The sequence below is a fragment of the Drosophila biarmipes genome, chromosome X (genome assembly GCF_025231255.1).
Source record: "Drosophila biarmipes strain raj3 chromosome X, RU_DBia_V1.1, whole genome shotgun sequence".
Classification (NCBI taxonomy): domain Eukaryota; kingdom Metazoa; phylum Arthropoda; class Insecta; order Diptera; family Drosophilidae; genus Drosophila; species Drosophila biarmipes.
In genome coordinates, this window is record NC_066611.1 from 19,757,397 (window position 1) to 19,778,092 (window position 20,696).

The following is a 20,696-nucleotide window of genomic DNA, read 5'->3' on the forward strand; positions in this document are numbered from 1 at the left end:
TCAACTACGAGTTCAACGAGGTGTTGCACTCGTTACTACGACCTTGTTTCGCAAAGTTATTGGAAAAAAGCTAGATTTTTGGTGTAAAAATAGCTAGCTGCCGAAATTCAAAATGAAGAAATTTTCCTGAAAACTGACCACATCTAGCGAGTTTTACGGCTTGCTTCATGATCTCTGACACCAGGCGAACATAATCAGCAGCAAGTGGATGGTGGGCGTTGCCATTTCTTACTGGAAGGAAGCCGTTATTTGAGTATAAGCAGACTAGAGATGGGCAATCGCTCGATCGCCAACAAGGGCTTTGGGTTTTTTTCAAATGGCACACCTCTAATAAAACCTTGAAAACTGATTGCAGGCCACCTACTCATTTTCCTGTTCGCCTGGTGCCTAAAATTGAAAAATAGCTGGTTTCTTTCAACATTTTGAAGAGCTTCGCAACATAATTTCAGCCAAAATGCCTGTTTTGTTGGTCCCAGACACCAGGCGAACAGAAAACTTAGCAAGCAACAGCTGGTAGCTATGACTTTAGTTAGGACTCCGTTATTTTGCAATATGGCTGCCCTTTCCATATTGCCCCTCTCTTTTCCAATAACAGTTAGTTGAGAACCAGGGGCAGATCAGAGATGAGCGGCCAAGAGCGAATCACGAGTTTGTCACAAGTCTGTCACAAAAAGCACGAAATAACAATAAATTCCCATGCGTTTTCTCAGGACGTGACAGAAGGATGTAGTCACGCCGGCATCTCTACTAAGCTTAGAAAACGTTGATCAGCTGTTCGATTTTACACCTACTAAACGTTTCTGTTCGCCTGGTATTTAAAATTAAGAAATGTAGCAAATGTCGTCTGTTAGAAGACAAATTAAGGGGCGAAAATGGCAATTTTACATGTCAAAATGCTGGGTTCATGACTCTGAGACACCAGGCGAACAGAAATCTTAGCAGGCAATAGCTGGTAGCTATGATTTATGTTAGGACTCCGTTACTTTGCAATCTGGCTGCCCTTTCAATATTGCCCCCCTCTTTTCCAATAACAGTTAGTTGAGAACCAGGGGCAGATCAGAGATGAGCGGCTAAGAGCGAATCACGAGCTTGTCACAAGTCTGTCACAAAAAGCACGATATAACAATAAATTCCCATGTATTTTTTCAGAACGTGACAGAAGGATGTAGTCACGCCGGCATCTCTACTAAGCTTAGAAAACGTTGATCAGCTGTTCGATTTTACACCTACTAAACGTTTCTGTTCGCCTGGTATTTAAAATTAAGAAATGTAGCAAATGTCATCTGCTAGAAGACAAATTAAAGGGCGAAAGTGGCAATTTTACATGTCAAAATGCTGGGTTCATGACTCTGAGACACCAGGCGATCAGAAATCTTAGCAAGTAACAGCTGGTAGCTTTGATTTAAGTTACAAATCCGCTATTTTTCAATATGGCTGCCCTTTTGATTATTTCCCCTCCCTCTCTGACCAACAGAAGGCGTTCTCCTTGGAAAACAACAGCTACGAGAGCCAAGCGCAGGCTAGAGATGGGCAACTCAGCCGTGTCACGAGTTTAAAGCGATATGCAAGAAGAATAAAAACAGTAGTTGGGTTAAATGACACATGTTGTGGCCCATTTTTAAAAGTAAAACCGAATGAATATATTTTTACTTTTATTTATTTAGTATTTCAGGAATACCCCCTTTGGCTATAAAAAGCGGCAATGCATCGCGGCAGCCACAAACCAGCCGAGCTGGCAACACTGGCAAAGACCCAAACATTTCGCTCCCTTGTTCGCTCGGTTTATTGCAGCGCAATTAAATAAGATACGTTTGCTGTGGCCAGTGCTGCAGTGCGTCGCCGCCCACACCCACCGCCTCCTCCGCCGCGATGTCGCAGGTCTATCTGCTACCGGTGGCCACCTTCCTGATCTTCCAGGTCACATTCATCGGCACGTAAGTACAAGTGCGCAGTGCCAGGGCCGCTATCTGAATCTTCTTGGTTATCTGGACTGACCGACGGCTCCTTCTCCTCCCGCCTCCGCTCCGCAGATACATTTTCGCCGTGCTGGAGGGTCATGTGGTGCCCACGGTGCCCTACATCAGCGATGCGGCCACCTACTCGCCCGAGAGCTGCGTGTTCGGACAGCTCATCAACATTGGCAGCGTGCTGTGTGAGTCCCCGGCTTCCCGCCTCCCGTGTCCCGCCCTCCATCTCCAGAGCTGCAGATGATGACTCAGCTCTGGCGATTAGACACGGCTGTGTCGGTGTGTTGGTGCTGCAATTTCTCTAACCGATTCGCTTGTGCCTTGCAGTGGGCATCACCATCTACGTGCGCTACCGCCAGGTGCTGCAGCTGTACGAGCACCACCCCGACCTGGACGCCTCGGTGCTGCGGCAGAACCGCCTGGCCCTGTGGTTCGGACTGATCTCCTGCCTGGGCATCAGCTTCGTGGGCAACTTCCAGGAGACGAACGTGCGCATTGTGCACTTCATCGGCGCCTTCTGCTGCTTCGGCTGCGGCACCTTGTACTTCTGGATGCAGGCGCTCATCTCGTATCTGATCTTCCCCATGTCGGGCACCCGCATTTACGCCCACCTGCGGCTGGGCATGTCCGTGGTCTGCACGATCCTGTTCATCCTGCTGGCCACCACCGGCGTGATGTCGCACATCCTGTTCAAGGGCCAGAATCCGCGCAAGTGGTGGGTTCCAAGTGGAGGCTATCCTGTCTAGAAAATACTTATATGTATACATTACCCGTTTTAGGTATCCCTCGGACGGCGGCTGGTACTTCCACGTGGTCAGCTCGATCTCGGAGTGGATCATCGCCACCATCTTCAGCTTCTTCATCCTCTCCTTCACGCAGGAGTTCCGCGACGTGTCCCTGTCGCATCCCCACATTGCACTGATGTCCTATGCGACCACCATCTAGAGTTAAGCCAGCTAGTTGTAGACTAGAGATCTTCGGCTGGACTAGCCAGCGATTCCTCTGCCAGCTTCAACATTTTTGTTCGATCCCGGATGGCAAGGGCGCGGGTCACGCGGACGTAGGATGCGCTTGTCCGGGATTCGGCCCGGCGACTGCTCTCGACTGCCTTCCCTCTCTGCTTGGTGCTCTTTCTCTGTCGGATTGCTGTGATATGTGCAAAGTGTTTCCCGAGGATTGGGTAGATGCGAGGTCCCAAACGGTTGGCAGCTGCTTGATTGAGGAGCTATATTTATTGTTTACCCGAGTTCGTTTTTACAATATATATTAGAATTACTAAATCGAACTAATCGGTAGAAATATTCTGTAAATCTGTAAAATACAAAGCAATTAAATGAAAAGGAGTGTGTGGTTTTGTTTGTCAATCCCTAGCGCTTGCGATCCCTGGAGCGATCGCCATCCCGGTGCTTGTGGCCACCTCGGCTGCCGTGGTTTCCGCCTCCGCCGCCACCACCTCCTCCGCCCCGGCCGTCTCCCCCGCCACCGCTGTTGCGATGCGAGGAGGAGTAGCGACTGTGCTTGCTGGAATTCGAGCCGGAGTTGCGATACTTGTCGCCATCACTTACATTGTTGCTGCTGCCGGCGTTCCCCGATCGGTCCTTCTTGGAGTAGTAGTCGGAGCGTTCTCTCGAGGATTTCCTGTAGGGATTGGCAAGTTATAATACGTCACTAGGTAGGTAGATACTCCCAGAACAGGAGTTAGAGGAATGGAAACCTACGTCTTCCTGTGCTTGCTGTGCGGCGAACTGGAGCGAGTGGGCGACCGCGAGTAGTGGCGCGACTTCTTCTTGTGTTTCGGCGGCGACCGAGAGCGCGAGCGGGAGGATCGGCTGCGGTGGGACTTCTTGGTGCGCTCGCGACTCGGCGACCTGGACCTCGGCGAGCGGGAGCGCGGTGTTCGCGACTGAGTGCGCGTCCGAGAGCGCGAACGCGACCTAGAATCCTTCTCCGGCGACTTCTCCGATGGCAAGGGCAGCGGAATCGCCCGCTGGATGAAGCCGCCCCAAGCATTGTGCGAGCCATTGTTGCGATCCACGGTGATCACAGCCGGCGGTGTGTTGGCCTCCTTCGTCTTGTTCCGCGCATCAATGTACCGCTTCTTCAGCTCATCCACGGCGGCCTCCAGCTTCTCCACCACCGGCTTGGAGCGCGTGTACAGCTCCATCACCCGGTAGCAGATATCCGTAATGTCCGCCATCGGCACGCGGAAGATGCCGAACCACGGCGGACTACTGGGCAGCGGTATGTTCAGCTTGCGGGCACTCAGGTAGATGCAGGCGCAGGCAATGGCCTCCGGCGTGTAGCGCATGAAGACGTCCGTTCGCAGCGAGTCGTTCATGAAGTTCCAGGAGAGCTGCATCAGCTTCTCGTGCTTCTCGTACTGCAGCACCTGCAGATACATCACGATCAGCTTGTGCGGGTGCTTTACGTGCACGCAGAAGCCCAGTTCCTTGAGGACGCGGCGTTCGGCCTTGATCACCTGCATCTTGAGGTTCGTGTAGTACGGGTCCAGCACCATGGGCGAGATCTCCCTGCGGGCGGGAACGGAGGAGTTAGTTTGTGTAGGATAGCCAAAGAAAGCACTTACTTTTGCGCCCGCACTTGCTTGATGTGGTGGAACACATTGATCACGTCCCGGATGCGACGCGGTGCCTCCTCGATCTTCGAGGCCAGGCACACGCAGCTCATGGCCACCGTCTCCATGTTGTGGCGCACGAAGCTCTTCGAGTAGAAGAAGCGCTGGAAGAGCACCTGGCCGGTGGCCATGGCGACCTGCGGCAGGCGCAGCAGGATGCCCGCCGTCTGGATGAGCTCGCAGCCGAGTATGCGCAGGTCCTTCTCCGTCTCGTGGTCCAGCCCGTCCTGGCTGGACGGCGTCACATCGATCTTGCCCTCCGGAATGAGGCTGTTCTCCAGCGTCAGCACGATGCGGTTGAAGAGGCGCGGATAGATCGGCTTGCTGGCGTCCGCCTGGGCCGCTGCCACGCCCCCGGCCGCCTCACCGGACCCATCGCCCGCGCCCGCCCCCGGGGCCACTGCACTGGCGCCACCGCTGTTGTTGCTGTTGTTCGAGATGTTGACGCTGTTCGAGTGGAGCGAAGTCACCGTGGTCAGCACATTGGTGATCGTCTCCACCGTCAGCGAGGTGGCTGTCACCGTCGTGTGGACCACAGCGGCGCCGGCCCCGCGGCTGGCCATTCGTGTCCGGAGTCCACGTTGCGCGGTTCAGAGTAGAGGGCTTATTTTTATGTTTTATTTGTTAATTTCGTCTTTTTAGCCCAGGTAAGCGATAACAGGAGGCGTGATTGACACTTTGTGCTATCGGTATCGGTATCGGTAGAGCTGCCAACTGGCCCCAGTGCCCGTAGCTAGGTGGTGCGTGTCCAGATAATGGTTGGTGTCCTGTTTGCACTGTTTAGCGGTTGGTTGATGTCGGTTACAGTTTTCTCTCCCTTTAACAGGAGTGTTACGATGGAACACATTGTTTTAACAGTGTGACGGTCATATTTTTCAGTTATATTTGTGCTTGAAGGTAAGCAAAAATCTACCTTTTTTGCTGCCGGCCGGCTTTTTGAATCGAACTAGTCCGCAAATTTCACAACACAGCTACCAGTTTCCCAGCTTCCCACAATCCCCGCCAAATGCAAATCCAGGACAACATCCCTTGAAAGAATCGATAACATTGCAGCTAAAATCTTTACGTTGCCTTACGGTCGATTACGTTTGCCCACGTCTGTTTTTAAAAATTCGCGGGCTGTCTTACTTCATCTCTCTCCGCTCTCTCCTATCACCAGGAGAGCAAGAGCGAATCTTGCCTCTCGCTCTTACGTTGTTGCTATCTCCCTTTTCTACGGACTTACGTTGCCTACGTTTGCTTACGGTTTATTAGGGTTGCCTACGTTTTCATACGTTTGCCTACGTTTCATCAGTTTTTAAACACTGAACAATACAATGTTTTCCGACGTTTTCCTACACTCTAAGTTCTGTCATTCTGCCTCTGCCAGTCAATTTTCAATTTTCCGAGAAAGCAGTGCAGTCGCGTCGCTGAACCAAGCAAATTGATATTGTAAAAACAAAACATTAGCCGCCGCGACAGAGTGTGATTTGTTTTTTTATGTTTGGTGTTTTATTGTGCTCGTGAGCGGTGAAAAACTGAGCGAAACGAGTGGTCCAGAGTGCATTGGATCCACTGGAGTTGCCCGCAACCGCAGTACTCCGGAGTCCAGTTTTCCGGGGCCTTCCCCCGCCGAAAGCCCCGCTCCCGCTCCCGCTCGCAACCCCCAGAGCCAGAAGCACCAGCCGCATTAGGGGTTGCAAAATTTTTGCAGCCAGTTCGGAAAAGTCGGTGGAAAAGCAGAATCGAGTGTGTTTGCAGTGCGAAGGAAAGTAAGGGAAGCGCGGAATCGGAAGGGCAATCCTCCGCCGAATCCTTGAGAGAACCCCTTTCGCGTGCCATGCGTGACCTCGGCACCAAAATGGCCGAGCTAAAATTCGAGGCTCCGTTGGCGAAGTTCGAGGAGACGGACGAGTGGGGCGGCTGCGACTTCATCTCGAATCAGAACGCCCTCAACGACACGCTCAACCTGAACCTGAAGGACTCCTCCTCCGCCGGCGGCAAGCCGGACGCGGCCAAGCTGCGCCTCCTGGAGGACGCGGTGCGCGATGCCCACGTGAGCAAGAACGGAGGCGGTGGCGGAGGAGCTGGCTCCCTCAGCCCCAATTGCAACACGCTGCAGGGCGGCTCGATCATAGATTTCGGCCTCTCCGACGTGGGCCTGGTGCCTGGCGAGGGCTCCGGCTCGGGGCTGGATGGCCTGGAGAAGCGCTCCCTGGCCGTCGGCGACCATGTGGACAACTTCACGGAGACCTTCGGCGGCAGCCTGGAGGATCTGGTCAACACGTTCGACGAGAAGATCACCAAGTGCTTCGGCAACTACGAGGAGAACGTCGAGGAGCTGGCTCCGGTGCAGGTGCGCAGCCAGGAGGAGATCATGAACGAATGCCAGTGAGTACTAAGCTATGGGCTACCGATGTGGCGCTTATAGGGGAAGTTATGGTTTCTAAAGCAAGGTACAGGGGAATCTGTTCTGTTCTAAAAATATACCACCAAACGTATCATTCCATACTATGACATTGTCCTATATTAAGCAAGGGTGTCAGGCCCTATAGTGGGGTTCACACCATGGGGCTAGGCATACTTTGCAGGCCAAAACAATGTGGAAATGATGCCGCCTCGACAGTTCCAATCCTAGAGTTATGTAAAGTGCATTCCGCGATGTTTTGTGTTTCTGGGCCTTCGTGTCTATTGCGACGCTGCGGGTGGCCAGTGCGCATGCTCCGCACTCAGACCGCTGCCCCGTAACCCCTGACCCCAGCCCCTGCCCCTGACCACCCCTCTCGGCCAAGTGTTTCAGGCCCGGCGCCACATAACGACGTAATCCTGCCCAGAACGCGGAGGGTGGGTGCTGGGGGTTTCATGTTGGATCGATAAAAGTGCCAGGAGTTTTCGCCGTCCGCTGTTTTCATCTGCTTTTTCGGCGACTGTTGCTCCTCGTCCATACCTAAATACACAAATATGGATATGCAGCGGAGGCAGGGCACCCTGTAGCCCGTCGTAGTGCCGCCTTCGTAGCTAGCCCCATTATAAGCCACTGGTCCACTTATGTCGAGGAAGCGACAATCGCACAAAGGGGCGCCCGCAGGGTGGGAGAAATAAATCATTTTACATCCAGTGGCCAGATAAACACTTTATGGGGCATTAGCCGGGGCAACCAGGAGGCCGGGAGGCGGGTTCGAGGTAGGGGGGGGGGGGGGGGGGGTGAAAGTAGGGGGAGGCTGGAGTGGAGGGGCTAAAGGCTTCTTGAAGGCCGCCTCGCTTTCCAGCTCTCGGCGATTCCGCAGTCAAATGCAAATCCAGCAGAAAAAACAATAATACTATAGGGGCTGTCTTTCCGCCTCTTCTCCCTCGGCTGACATCAGCCATGAATTTGATAATCGCGTGCACACCCGCGATCCATGTGTATGAGTGTTTGTTTTTACGAGCGCCAATACTCACTCGCATCCTGTGCCAGCGAATAAACACAGTGGACAGTCGCTAGGGGACACCCTGGGAAAAGTATCTGGCGATTTAGTAGCGATTTTATATGGCCCTTCGGTTCTCGGAGAGAATTGATATAACTATAAGGAAAACCCACCTTAAAGATATTTTTCGAATGTCTAAGGCACTGCTCTCCAAAATATCGGTACCCAGAGAGAGATTTGTAGAAATTCAGATGAGCCGATCGAAATTCCAGCTACAAAGTGTGCCAAGAGAATGAATAATCATTTATATACGTACTTATTTGCCTGTGAATCAGAGTGAATAACTCGTTGCCTTTGCCTTTGCTCCGTGATTCTTGTTTAACCTCTATGCAGATGCTGGGCCCGTCCCCCTTCCCCTTCCCCTTCCCCTTGCCCTAACCCATGCCCAGTCCCCACCTCCTGGAAACCTGGAAATGTGTAGAGATGACAAAACTCTGCAGCAGCGCAGTCAACCGAAGTCGTTCGCTCGGCTGCAGTTTGTCTTAATTGCGTTTTTTCATTTTACGAGTATTCATTGCCATCGCTCTCACCTTGCCCCCCTCTCTCTTCTCTTCCCATCCCCACCGCATGCTGCCCCCTTCTCTCTCGCACCCACACGAGTGCATCTTGTGCTGCCCAACTAACTGTCACTGCCTTTGTTCTCCTTCTCCTCTATCCCCTTTGCGGAGAGGGTATCAGGAGTGTTTTGGACTTGGAGATGCTTGGTCCTAATTGGAAAAGGTCTTGATTTCTTTAACATTCCATCGATAAATGAGAATTTCCGAGGAACCTATTGATTAAATATAAAACAGATCCTGCAATTTTGAGATGTTTATGTTTCTACATCTTTAAGGTTCTGCATAAATATTAGGATTTTATTTTAAATAAATCTATATTTTTTAGGCTTTTCTAGGGGAACACCATTTTATCGGTTTCCAAATACCTGTCTTGCCGGGGAAAGCCAGTGTGGCCTTTTAAAATCATGCACTTGTATATCTAAATCTTAGAGATACTTTTTAAATGTAATAATATTTTAAAATAAATCATATTTTTTCTACCCACCCCTTTTACCCATGATACCCTGATCCCATCGCTAACGAACAGATATCGATTCGTCTAACCCAGAGGCTGCATGCTAATGGTTTGTTCTTGTGTGTCGGCGCGTTAAACGCAGCGGCGACGTCAACGCCTGCTGTCAATATTTACCTTATTTAATAATGGTTCGGTGGAAATTGTGCTGAGTGAGTTTTCCGAGGCCGAAGGTCGCTCTATTGTTCCAGCCCAGTCCCTTTCCCGGGCCCTGTACACACTGCGTCCATTGGCCAACTGCATTCCGCTCTGATTAGTGGCAGCTGCTCCAAGGACGAAGTTCGGTTCGAGCGGAAAAGTTGCGTCAACACGGAAAAGCTCTTGGCAGCGAGACAAGAAGAAGGAACCCCAACTCCTGCGTAACAACAAAGGAAACGAGGAAAGTTCATAGCTTCGAAAATGTGCAGTTCAGGTTTGGGGTCTTTCGAAGGGAAAAGGTTACATATGCAAGGCTTATCTGGGATCTTTGATTATGGATTGCCCCTCCTAAAGGCCATATCACGTACTACGTAGTAGATACGATTCGCAGTCGAGCTGACCATATGCCGAGTGCGACTGGGCTTTATGGCACACATAAAATACGCTCCATATGGCCGGCATTCTTCCGGCTCGGTTCGTTTTGGCTCGGTTTCTTTGCCTTCTTTCGGCCAAAACACGCGACATGGTGCCGATGGTGATTTTTTGCTCATAATTGAATTGTTGCTGGCGACCCACTTTTGCGGCCAGTCCCCGAAGACCTCAATCGATTCCTGTTTCGCGGCGGGGTTCAATGTCCTGCATCCTGGGTGCATCTGCCGGCTGTCGCCATGAAGATACTTCCCTGCTCAGCTAAATTCTGAGATAGTGATTAAATTTACATCTTGTATTTAGGGAATGTACTAAAAAATGTTTAAATAACATTGTATCTTTTCACTTTTCACCACAAAATTGTGGCCTTAAAATACAGCATGCATTCAATATAAAATCTAAGCATCTCATCTTGAAGCTCTATATATGTATCGTTCGTTTATTGCCCAACTGCGATCATCTTTTTCGTAAATGCATTTTCCAAGTCGATCATAAGCATTATGACCTGTGCACCGAAAAAACTTGTTCGCAACCATTTACGGCAACTGCCAGCAGCTGCTGCGTTTTTTATGGACAGCTCGCTGCATCAGGGGGGCAGCTGGCGATCAAGGTGGATCCGCAGAGGAAGTCGCGCTTATAGCCATCTCCAGTCCGGCCTGCCAAAGCGTTCGTTTATTAATTGACCACACGCAATGGCAATGGTGGCATCTCCCCACTCGAGATCTTACATCAGCAAGTCATCTGGCTGCAGATAAACAAATGCCGAAGCGTTGATTGCTCCTAATTGGTAAATGGCATAAGTGTTTGGTATTCGGTGCTTGGTTGGCGAACCTGTTGACTAGTTTGCGGCCTTCTACGACTGTGAAATCAGTTCCAAGATCGCACTGCACTTAAGGAGGTCCAGAGGCAACAGAACGCTTAAGAGTTCTTTCGAGCTTTAGTTTTGGGCCGTGTACCTTACAACCAAGAGGGTCTGTCAGCTAATCATTCGAGTTCACTGACTGGTAATTGCAGTATTAGCCAAGGACTCGCTTTCGGTTAGCCGAAACCCAAGCTCGTATCGGACCTACTTTAAAGTCGAGGGCAGCCACTGAACTGCATGGTAATCAATTAGCAGGGGGTCGCTACTATAAATAATCGGGGGTGACTGCGGCGGGGGATGTTCGACTGGGGGTTGCTTGGCAGGACACGGCCTAGCGGGCCAAATAACCGCCCTCCGACATGAGTGGCGAATAAAAACAATAATAAAACTGGTGCACTGAGGGAAATACCAGGTTTATTGAAGGAAATAATAATCATAAAGAAAAGCTTAGTATAGCTAATTAGGAGATAGCCTTAGGCCACAAAGTACTATGTGTACAGAGGAAAGAAAGGGATATTTAAAATTGCAATCTCCCATATACCATATACATATATATCTCTTTTCTCATTCCTATTTCTTATTTTTCTCCGTGTGGCCCATGCGGCAGGAATACTAGTCGGGTAGTTCCGTATCCGTATCCGTATCCGCTGGATGAGTCATGCCGACAACGTGTCGTATGCGTGCTTTGCGAGAGCGAGGGAGATGGCGCTGAATACTTATCAATTCGAATGCATTAAAGTGGGCAGAAGGAACTGAGGGTTGGCCGAGGGCGGTGGGGGCATTGCACGAGTGCCATTTCCTGGCCACAACGACTTTTCGGACCCGGCCCTTAGGGGTTGGCTGCAATCTAAAGCCTAAGGCCTAAAGCCAGGGGGCCAAAGGACGTTAACCTTTCGGGCATTGTTTGCGAGGCGTCGCCCGGGGACACAGCACAGCACAGGCCATCCACTAGGCACACAAACTATGTGTATATCATACAGGCAAAACTCGCAAATACACCCCACACCGAATGCTAATTGCCCAACCTAACCTCACTCAATTTGCCAAGGAGAAAGGAGAACGCTTTTTGGGGCGCCAATCGAATATTAGAAATGTCTGGCTGCCATCGCAGAGATATGTATATCCATCCGTATCGGATGACTAATCCAGCGCAAGCTCACAAGCGGAGCAGGAGCAGGAGTCTCTGCCTGCGGCAATATTACATCATCAACAAATAACAGGGCAAACAAACAAACAAGCGCAGAGCAACAAAAGAACAACATTTGAAACACAGTCAAGGACAAAACCGGGGAAAAGAGAGAACGAGACATGGCCAAAACTGGGGGTAAAAGAGAGTTAAGCACGGCCATTGTATAATTGAGCTGAGCCCCAGCAATGGCATCTGATTCTGACTCTGCTTTGTATCTGCAACTGCATCGGCATCTGCATCTGCAAATGGCATTGGATGGCAGGAGTGGGAAGTGGATGAGGGCTCCAAGGATGCCAAGAATGCTTCAGCGGAGGCTCCGCCAACAGACGACTCATAACAGTCCTTGAATGCTGAAAACAACGAAGCCTGTCGCCTGCGGGGGCGACTGTCTGCTCGTCGTTTGAATAACTCTTTTGCATAACGTGCTCACTTAACTGGCTGACATCTCGGCCATGTTACGCATAAGTTGGCATGGAAAATGTGAAAAACCCCCGGAACACCGGACTTTGCTCATAACACTTCTATCAGAATTGCATTAAAGCCCTCCATTATACTACATTATACTAGATTCGTCAGAAATTATGTTACAGGTAAAAGGAAGCGTTTCCGACCCCATAAAGTGCATATATAGTACATTATTGATCAAGATCATTAGCCAAGTCGATATAGCCATGTCCGTCTGACCGTCCGTCCGTGTGAACGCTGAGATCTCGGGATCTATAAGAGGTAGAATATTCACACTTGGCAGGCAGATTCCTCTAACACCGAAAATCTGTAGCTCCTACAGTTTGTATGATAGAAACAAAATTTTAACTGAAATCTATTTGTCTCTTCAATACCTACCGAGTGGTGCCACGCCCACAAATGTCCAAGACGCTTAAATCTGTCTGCCGCCCACACAACATCTTCTAAAAAAGCCGGTAGATGGCGCCCTAAAATATCTCTTTGCTGCCTATATATCTTCATGATCCTTTAGCTCCCCTAAACTGAGTAACGGGTATCTGATAGTCGGGGCACTCGGCTATAGCGTTCTTCCTTGTTTTTGTGCTATTTTCGACCAATCTTTCTTCTTCGAATTGAGATCATAAGCGAGCCCCCCGCCCCAATCTGGTCTTCACAGTAAGCTGATTCTCCGCGGTCGTTGCTTCTTCTCTGCCATACTACTATACGTATACTAGATACCTTTCAGATACATGTGCTGGGGGTTTCTGTTTTGTTTGCATTTTTGCTGTTATTTGCTTATGGGCCACATAACTGCCAACATTTTCTTCTGCGGTTTCGGACGCTGTGGGATTGCCACGGAGAATGCAAACCGAAACCGAAGCCATATATATCGCCCAGTTTCTCTCTCAGCCGCGTTTTGTTAATGTTAATGGCCTATTTATACAAATTAATTATAAATTGATTTTGCCCAGGCACGCAACAAAAACAAACTGGCAAGACCGCGCTGTAAAGTGTAAATTGTTCATTTCAATTTGTTTTGTTTTACACGAACAAAAATTATTCACAGATCAGATGATGGGATCGAATAATAAAGGCATTCCTTTGGTTAGTTAAAAAACTTGTAAGTTCACCCTATAGTGATACCATATGTGTTTCGTGTATAGTTTTCGAATGATTTTCGGGCTGTGTAGCCTTGAAACCAAATCGAAAGCAACTCCCCCAGCTCTCTTGATACTGCCACCGATGTCACTTCTCGTGTCCCCGATTTGGACTCCCCATCCCATCCCCTCTACTCCCTCCGTTGCGTCCATTAACGCACACCTCGATTTGAATTCGGATCGACTATATGGGCTATGGGGCTCCTGTGCCAACGCAAAGTGTGAACGGCCTAAAATTAGAAACACTTTGAAGTGTGTGCAATACATGCTTTTCCTACCTCTCGCTGTTTTTCTTATTTTAGTTTTAACTTTGCGAGTGTGTGTTTTGGTTTGTGGTGACATTTTTCCACCCATTTATTGGCTGCCACAGCAAGTACCGACAAATGAGTCGAAAACAACAGCTGAGAGTGTGGGAAAAAGGCCTATAAACGGCAATGGCTTAGAAACCTAGTGATATAAAACCAATGTTTGAATATAGTGCTTTGTTTTCTTAAAGAAATTTCGTTTTGATAACTTTCCTAACTTTGGATTATATTACATTGGCAATAGCTGTGCGCGCTCATAGGTGTAAAATAGGCCCCACAGGGTCACATCGGGGTTTTCAAGGGACGGGGGAAAGGTAAAGGAAAAAGCGAAAACTTTCACACTCCGCACAATGAACAAGGTAAGACAGTCCACAGAAAACAGCTAACACCCCAAATCTAACCGATTTACCCGTCTCACTTTGCCTGTCTCACTGGGAAAAAATAATGAATACAGAAATGGATAGCTAATGCTATGTAAAAAACAATGTCAACTCGATGTGAAAGATACCCCATGGAGGGGATTTAAAATACATTTTTTTATTTTTATTTGTTTAGATTTTCTGCGTAGCTTTGGCTATTGTTTTCTAAATGTGTTCCGTAAAAAAGTTCATTTTATGGATCCCCATTTAGAGGGTATCAAGAAGCCCTAAGTAGACTTGTTTAGTGACTGCAAGTTGCCGAAAATTAAAAGTGCGATTGTTGAGCTCGTTGTGGTCGAGTGAAAAGACGTGTGAACGAACCTTAAAATGCAAAACAACAAAACGAAGACAACAATAGCCGTCGAAACAAACATTTGAAATTGTAAAACAGCTTGTGAAACCTGATAGGACCCCGTCGTTTTTCAGTTTTACATGTATTTTCTCCCATAAAAGTAGCATTGGTATAGTATATCCCTGCTAACTGCATTTCTTTGGCCCAAAACTATACCAATTTATTACATTATTTTATTTTCTTTTACTTTTTATAGCTCTCAATAAACTGCTAACTTAATTCCAAAAATACATCTTACCATTTAGAAATAAATAACAATAATTCTGCGAAAATCCGTTAATCCGTGACTTAAGAATCTTGAGGCTAAAGCTGTGGGCCTTTATAAAGGCATCTTCATAACCCATTCAACCTTTTTCCCCATTTCCCTTTGAAGGCCAGAGAAATACCTCCAACCGTATTAGAAAGTTATTTCTTCGTTTTTCGCGGCGCATGGAGCCACAATGAAATTCATTTCCTATGAAACTCCAATTTGGTGGAAGTCAAAACAGATATACCGAAAAATGCCAGGCACTATTATCTCGAAGATACAAAAAAAGAGGGAAAAAACAGTCAACACCGCGTGGGCGAAACGAAGCCAATTGAGTGAAAATAAAAGGAGGGGAAGCGGGTGGAACGCTTGGACAGTTTGACTGATCATCATTACCACCACCATGACCAACTTCATCATCGTGGACGTCATCATGATCGGATGCCTAATTTGTGCGGCGCTGATTCATCTCCGGAGACACAAATTATTCGGTTATCTAAGTACCCACAATTAAAATCCATTAAAGTATTTTCATTTCCATCATAAATTTTCATCAACGAAAATTTGTGGTTTTATTTTTGTTCACTTCTGATGCCTTTACCCCCAGCAAGTGGATATTATAACTTTTAAAACATTAGTTTTAGAAACTGAAGGCTATTGAAGTCATCCGTTTATATAAATAACACTGCTCAAATTGCTAATATCATAGTAGCATTAACAAATAACTTTTCACATTCTACCTATTAAGAGTACTTAAGCCTTCGGCTGTGCCCTCCCCATTGTCATTATTAAATATGATGTTTGTCCAAACGATGAGCTCATGTTTCGAGGGGCGTTTTTCGAGACTAAAACCGCTAATTGTCGGACATGTGAACATGTGGCACCATTCATATTCATATTTGGATGCCTATCGGTTGGATGTGGCACGCCTCGAACCATCGGGTCAGGGTCAGCCCGCGCCCCCAGAAGATAAGAACCCAGAGGCGAAAGCGCCCCCGAGGAGAGTTCGGTTTGTGATAAGTGGTCAGTGTGGAGATCCCATCTTCATAGCATATGAGGCCCGTAATTATAATTGCCTGCGAGTCTGTGCCCCAATTGGCCAAGTCGATGATGGAAATGTGTGGAATGCCAAGTGGGGGGCACACGGAATGGGGGCAGTAGCCGCAGTCAGGCAGTTGGGCCGCAATCTGAATTGGTTGTCAGCGATAAGGAAATGAGCTGTGCAGATGAGGGCCCTCAATAAGAAGTTGAAGAACCCAAAGAAGCCAGAGGAAACTCGAGGAAGTTGCTTATAAAAAAGGCTTAGTGGCCCAATAAATTTTTAAAATAAATAAAACGCGGTCGTAGACCACTAGTTCTGGACCCCAGATACGGCCCACTCATCCGTTGTGACCCAAATTTTGTGGCTGGACTGCCTACAGCACAAATGGTGATGTGTCAATTTTAGTGCATACGAATCCACTTGATACCCGGGTCCACATTTCCGAGCTAGATTAGCCGGCACGGGTTCGAGTCCGAGTCCGAAACGAATCGAAAGAGTTGTCCGTCCGGCGGAGTGAGTGCTCCGTAACTAGTGCGCTTTGATGGCAGTTTAAATATTCATCCGTAATCTGTCCGCCTCGTCGTCTCCGCCGACCAACATCATTGTGAGCTCCAAAAGTGTTGCCCACATCGGAGACACGTAGAGTATTCGTCGGAACACGTATGCATATATGTGTGATCATATGTACATATATAAATTATATAGCGGCCTCGACACATACCGAACTGAGACACAGCCCCTGCACTAGACAAATTCACATATTTGCCAGTGTGGCTGTGCACTACAGTGCGTTTCAGCAATGCATGTCTGTTGCTATGGTTCAGATCTGAATTCGAGGTCCAGATATAATATACAGTCAATAATTTAAAAAAAAAAAACCACTATCATCTCGAGAAATAAAATTGAGACCACTTTCATATGTTTTTCAAAATCACTTTATCAAAAAAAAAAATTCAAGAGCATTTTTGTCTTGATTCCAAGAGCGTGCCTCCTTGAATTAGTCGAAACATGAATTCTCTTCAGCTTTTTCCTTTCTTTCCTAATATGAATTTAGGTATCGAGACCCGATTCAACTGTATTTCAATATCGCTTTATCGAAAAATAAACAAATTTAAGTCCATTTTTGTCTTGATTTCAAGAACTTTTCTCCTTGAATTAGTGAAACGAAGAATTCTCTCTCTTGCTGTTTCCCGTCTTCATTTTCTTTATACTTATGAAACGCACTGTTTTGAATATATATTCGTTTACCTGACACAGGTCTCCGTCCCCCTCGCAGGCCCCTCGACGCCCCTGGGCACATAATCATCCAAATAATCAGCACCCCCCGCGTGTTGTCACGAACGATTTATGCGCTCTGCTTGTTTCGCACATTTCTCATCTCTCCTACTTTTATTTTCCTTTCCCCTTGCCTTTGCTTTTCCTTTAGCATATGTTTTTGTTTCTAGTGTATTACTTGTCTGTTTTTATTTTGCAAGACTTGCAAATGCTTCAGCATTCCTCAGCCATGCATCGCTGTGTTTCTTGCAGTTTTACTTTTTTAGATTGAAGCACAAAATTCCAGAGAAAAATCGAATTGGGGGGAGGCAGTTTGGTGATGGCCTCATAAAAATGTTGGGCCGAATTTAAAAATAAATTTCCATTGTTGTCATAAAAAATATTTGTTTTTTCGTGCAAAACGGAATGACGTACGGAAGTTCGTTTGCCTAAAAGGGTGCGCTACAGTGTCTATATATTGGGGTCACCATGAAAATGAAGAATATGTCCGAGTTCCGATGAATGCCTAACACAGAACTGTAAATTGATTTTTCTATTGATAATATTACTTACGTATGTTCGGACTGACTGGATTTATTGAAGGAGGTCATGGCAATCAAGGATTAACTTATACATTAAATCAATCATAGTGTCATATGGGCATAGTTATTTCGACCCATTGATTGCTGATTTGCTCATTTACCTCATAGAAGCTTTTCTAGCCCCCATTAATCCGGCCATTTGAAGTGACTCATCTTGAACTAATCAACAAAGTGCACTCAATTGCCTGGTAATGTAGAGCATGAATAATTATGGGGTAAATCTACTGAGAAGTCGGTCGGAAATCGGTGGGCAAACTGGCAGCCGAGGGGCAATTAAATGATTGGCAATGATCATGAAATTTGATAGCAAGTGTGCCAGCAAACTCGAGACAGACAAACTGTCTGACTGACAAACTCTTCCGTATCTGCAATACATGTGGGCTCATTGCCAAAGGCCAAGGGAATCGAAAGGGTGGGGGCAAAGATTACAGTGAAGTATCTACCAAATGAACACGTTATTGGCAAAATGGTCCTTTAGTTTTCCGGTAAGGGTGAATTACTGATACAATATATCCAAAAATACCAGAAATAATACTTTGACATTTTATAGTCAAGTTTCAAGGTTTAAAATTGGTAACCATTCAAGGAGAAGAGAGTTTTAGTCCATAAAGATATATACAGAAACTAAAGCTCGACACAAATTTGAAAATTTATAAAAAAGGCAGGACGCAGGCTTGAATTGTTATTCCTTCCCATAAAAATAAAAGTTCAAACTATCGAAGGGCGACTGTATGTTTATAGGAAACTTCCCCAGTGCCATTTGCCTCGTTGATCCAAGATGCAACTGCAACTGCAACTGCATATGCCTCATTATCATTGGAAACGATGTGCATGATTGCCAGAGAGGCGATTTGTCAGTAGCTCAGGCCCCTGAAAAAAATAATATGAAAAGGCACTTGGCAGTTTATTGTGCCAGTTCTTTCCCACACTCGTCTGCCCAATAAAGTGTGTAAGCTCTGAGTTTTGTGGGTGGCGACAAGTACATGGAACATTTGTCGGCCCAAATGAGTATTTCTCGCGAGGCGCGGGGTGGGGACAGGGGGAAATCCGGAAAATGTGTGGCAAAGAGGTGCCAAGAACTGTGCAAAGAATGGCAGGATGATGAAAGGAAAAAACTCATTACTGACTGCCAGGGCACTCCAATAAATGGCGTTCCTTTAGCTTGCCATGGAAATCTTGAAGAAAGCCCTGAGGTCTACGCTTTACAAAAGGCGTTTTCATGCCAAAAAAGTCGGTTGAAACTGTAGAATCTGAGGGGTTGGCATTTATAAAGACATACGAACGCAGATATATAGATTTAGATGCATAGATAGAAATCAATATAGATTTATTTTCTACTAGTAACGGTCGTTTGTCTCTTCCTTTCCAGAATGTGGTGGACCATCACTGGCAACTTCGGCAACATTCTGCCCATCGACTGGTCAAAGTCGTACACCCGTCAGATGCACATGCCCACCCTGAATCTGGGCCAGAACCACACAAAGCAGCAGCAGCAGATGCGCAACCAGCAGCAGCAGCTGCAAAGCCAGAGCCAACAGGCGTATCCACACAGCAATGGATCGGGATCGGGATCCGGGTTGGACGCCCAAACTCCGGGAGATGAGTTCAACGATTTGGCCAGCGAGGACGAGGCGGTGGCCAACGACCTGGACATGCACGCCCTCATCCTGAACGGATTGAATGGGGACCTGGACGATCAGCCGATCAAGACGGTGGAGGAGGTGATCAAGGAGATTGACGACATCATGGACGAGGCCGAGAGCCCCCTGGACGAGCCGGATAACTGCGATTCGGAGGTCATCGAGAAGGCGCGAGAGGTCCTGGGAGCGCCCCTCTATGCGGAAAGTAAGCATGCGAGGAGTTAGTTTCACCATATCCGCAATTTCAATTGATAAATCTTCCGCAGAACTGCAATATCTGACCACGACACAGCTGAATGAATTGTACATGGAGATGGAGGTGCTGATCCAGGAGCTGAGCGAGACCCTCATCAACGAGCTGGCCCTGCGCGATGAGCTGGAGTTCGAGAAGGAGCTGAAGAACTCCTTCATCTCGCTGCTCCTGGCCGTCCAAAACAAGAGGCGGCAGTACCATGTGGAGAAGAAGCGGGGCAAGTTCCAGGGTGAGTCTCAAACAGCTCTCAGAACCTAATATATAATACTGAAAAACGAATATCATTCACCAGGACCCGAGCCCAAGTACTTGACCACTGTCATTCCGTATCACCTGGAGAACGGCACGCCCAACAATCAGTCCCTACAGGTCCTGATCAAGAGTGAGTACCTTGGCCTAAACCAGTCTGATTTACAAGATTCTATAACACGAATTCCCCCGTCAGTTCTCAAGGCCATCAACGAGGACAGCCCGACGGTCCCGGCCCTCCTCACGGACTACATCCTGAAGGTGCTCTGCCCCACATAAGCGCCACCAGCGCAACTGCAGTCGCCTAGGAGCAGGAACCCAAGCTATCGCTCTATCTCTCTGTCTGTGTTTATACAATTATGCCGTACATCTATAAACAAGTTGCATATACACACACCACACACATAATTTAATGATTAGTTTGTACTTCAAATTATTGTTTAAATACCGGGGCAAAGCAGTTGCTTGCCTTGAGACGAAGAAGATTTCCACACAAGCAGGAGTACGCCAGGAATCTTCAGTTATTCGAGGAATATTTCCTTGGGTGTCTTATGGCAGGCATGCAAGGCGAAAGTTTTCCATCACCGAAGTCCCTTCTTTGGCCGTTTCTCAGCAGAACAAACAACAATGTGCAACAAAATATACATGTAATACATATATAGACACTTATATATATATACCTAACGAAATATTTACGGAGAGCGCGCTGCAAGGAATAAGCCAGTCCTCCCAACGGCAATAATACTCACTTCTCCGTCGCCGCTTTTTCTCCCAACAACGTCGAAGGAGATATTTATACTAAAGATCATTATTCGTATTGTTATAGAGCTGACTCCAACTAAGCTTAAAGAATATACAGATATGATAAATGCATCCGAGGCCAGTTGCAAGTCTCCCTGCAACCGGAACCGAACAAGCTTCAAATATTTTATCTAAGTGTGTAATATCCAAATCGAAACCCGTATACTGCTTGCATTTTGTTTGCCCAGCTTTCTGCA

The 20,696-nt window shown here is 47.5% G+C and overlaps 3 protein-coding genes across 3 annotated transcripts; 2 read left to right on the plus strand and 1 right to left on the minus strand.

Moving 5' to 3' along the window:
- The first annotated feature begins 1,711 nt into the window (after positions 1–1,711).
- Positions 1,712–3,307, plus strand: LOC108023653 (DNA damage-regulated autophagy modulator protein 1). The gene is made up of 4 exons (XM_017093273.3): positions 1,712–1,934; positions 2,031–2,152; positions 2,295–2,682; positions 2,747–3,307. Exons 1-4 carry the CDS (start codon positions 1,870–1,872, stop codon positions 2,910–2,912), a joined length of 741 nt encoding a protein of 246 aa, XP_016948762.1. The 5' UTR covers positions 1,712–1,869; the 3' UTR covers positions 2,913–3,307.
- On the minus strand, positions 3,181–5,299 carry LOC108023652 (cyclin-L1). The gene is made up of 3 exons (XM_017093272.3): positions 4,555–5,299; positions 3,686–4,498; positions 3,181–3,605 (listed from the first exon to the last, which is right to left on the minus strand). The coding sequence occupies exons 1-3, from the start codon at positions 5,163–5,165 to the stop codon at positions 3,335–3,337; spliced, it is 1,695 nt and encodes a 564-aa protein (XP_016948761.1). The 5' UTR covers positions 5,166–5,299; the 3' UTR covers positions 3,181–3,334.
- Positions 5,300–5,954: 655 nt separating this feature from the next.
- On the plus strand, positions 5,955–20,591 carry LOC108023545 (fasciculation and elongation protein zeta-2). The gene is made up of 5 exons (XM_017093122.3): positions 5,955–6,972; positions 18,926–19,401; positions 19,463–19,678; positions 19,742–19,831; positions 19,895–20,591. The coding sequence occupies exons 1-5, from the start codon at positions 6,422–6,424 to the stop codon at positions 19,975–19,977; spliced, it is 1,416 nt and encodes a 471-aa protein (XP_016948611.1). The 5' UTR covers positions 5,955–6,421; the 3' UTR covers positions 19,978–20,591.
- Positions 20,592–20,696: the final 105 nt, after the last annotated feature.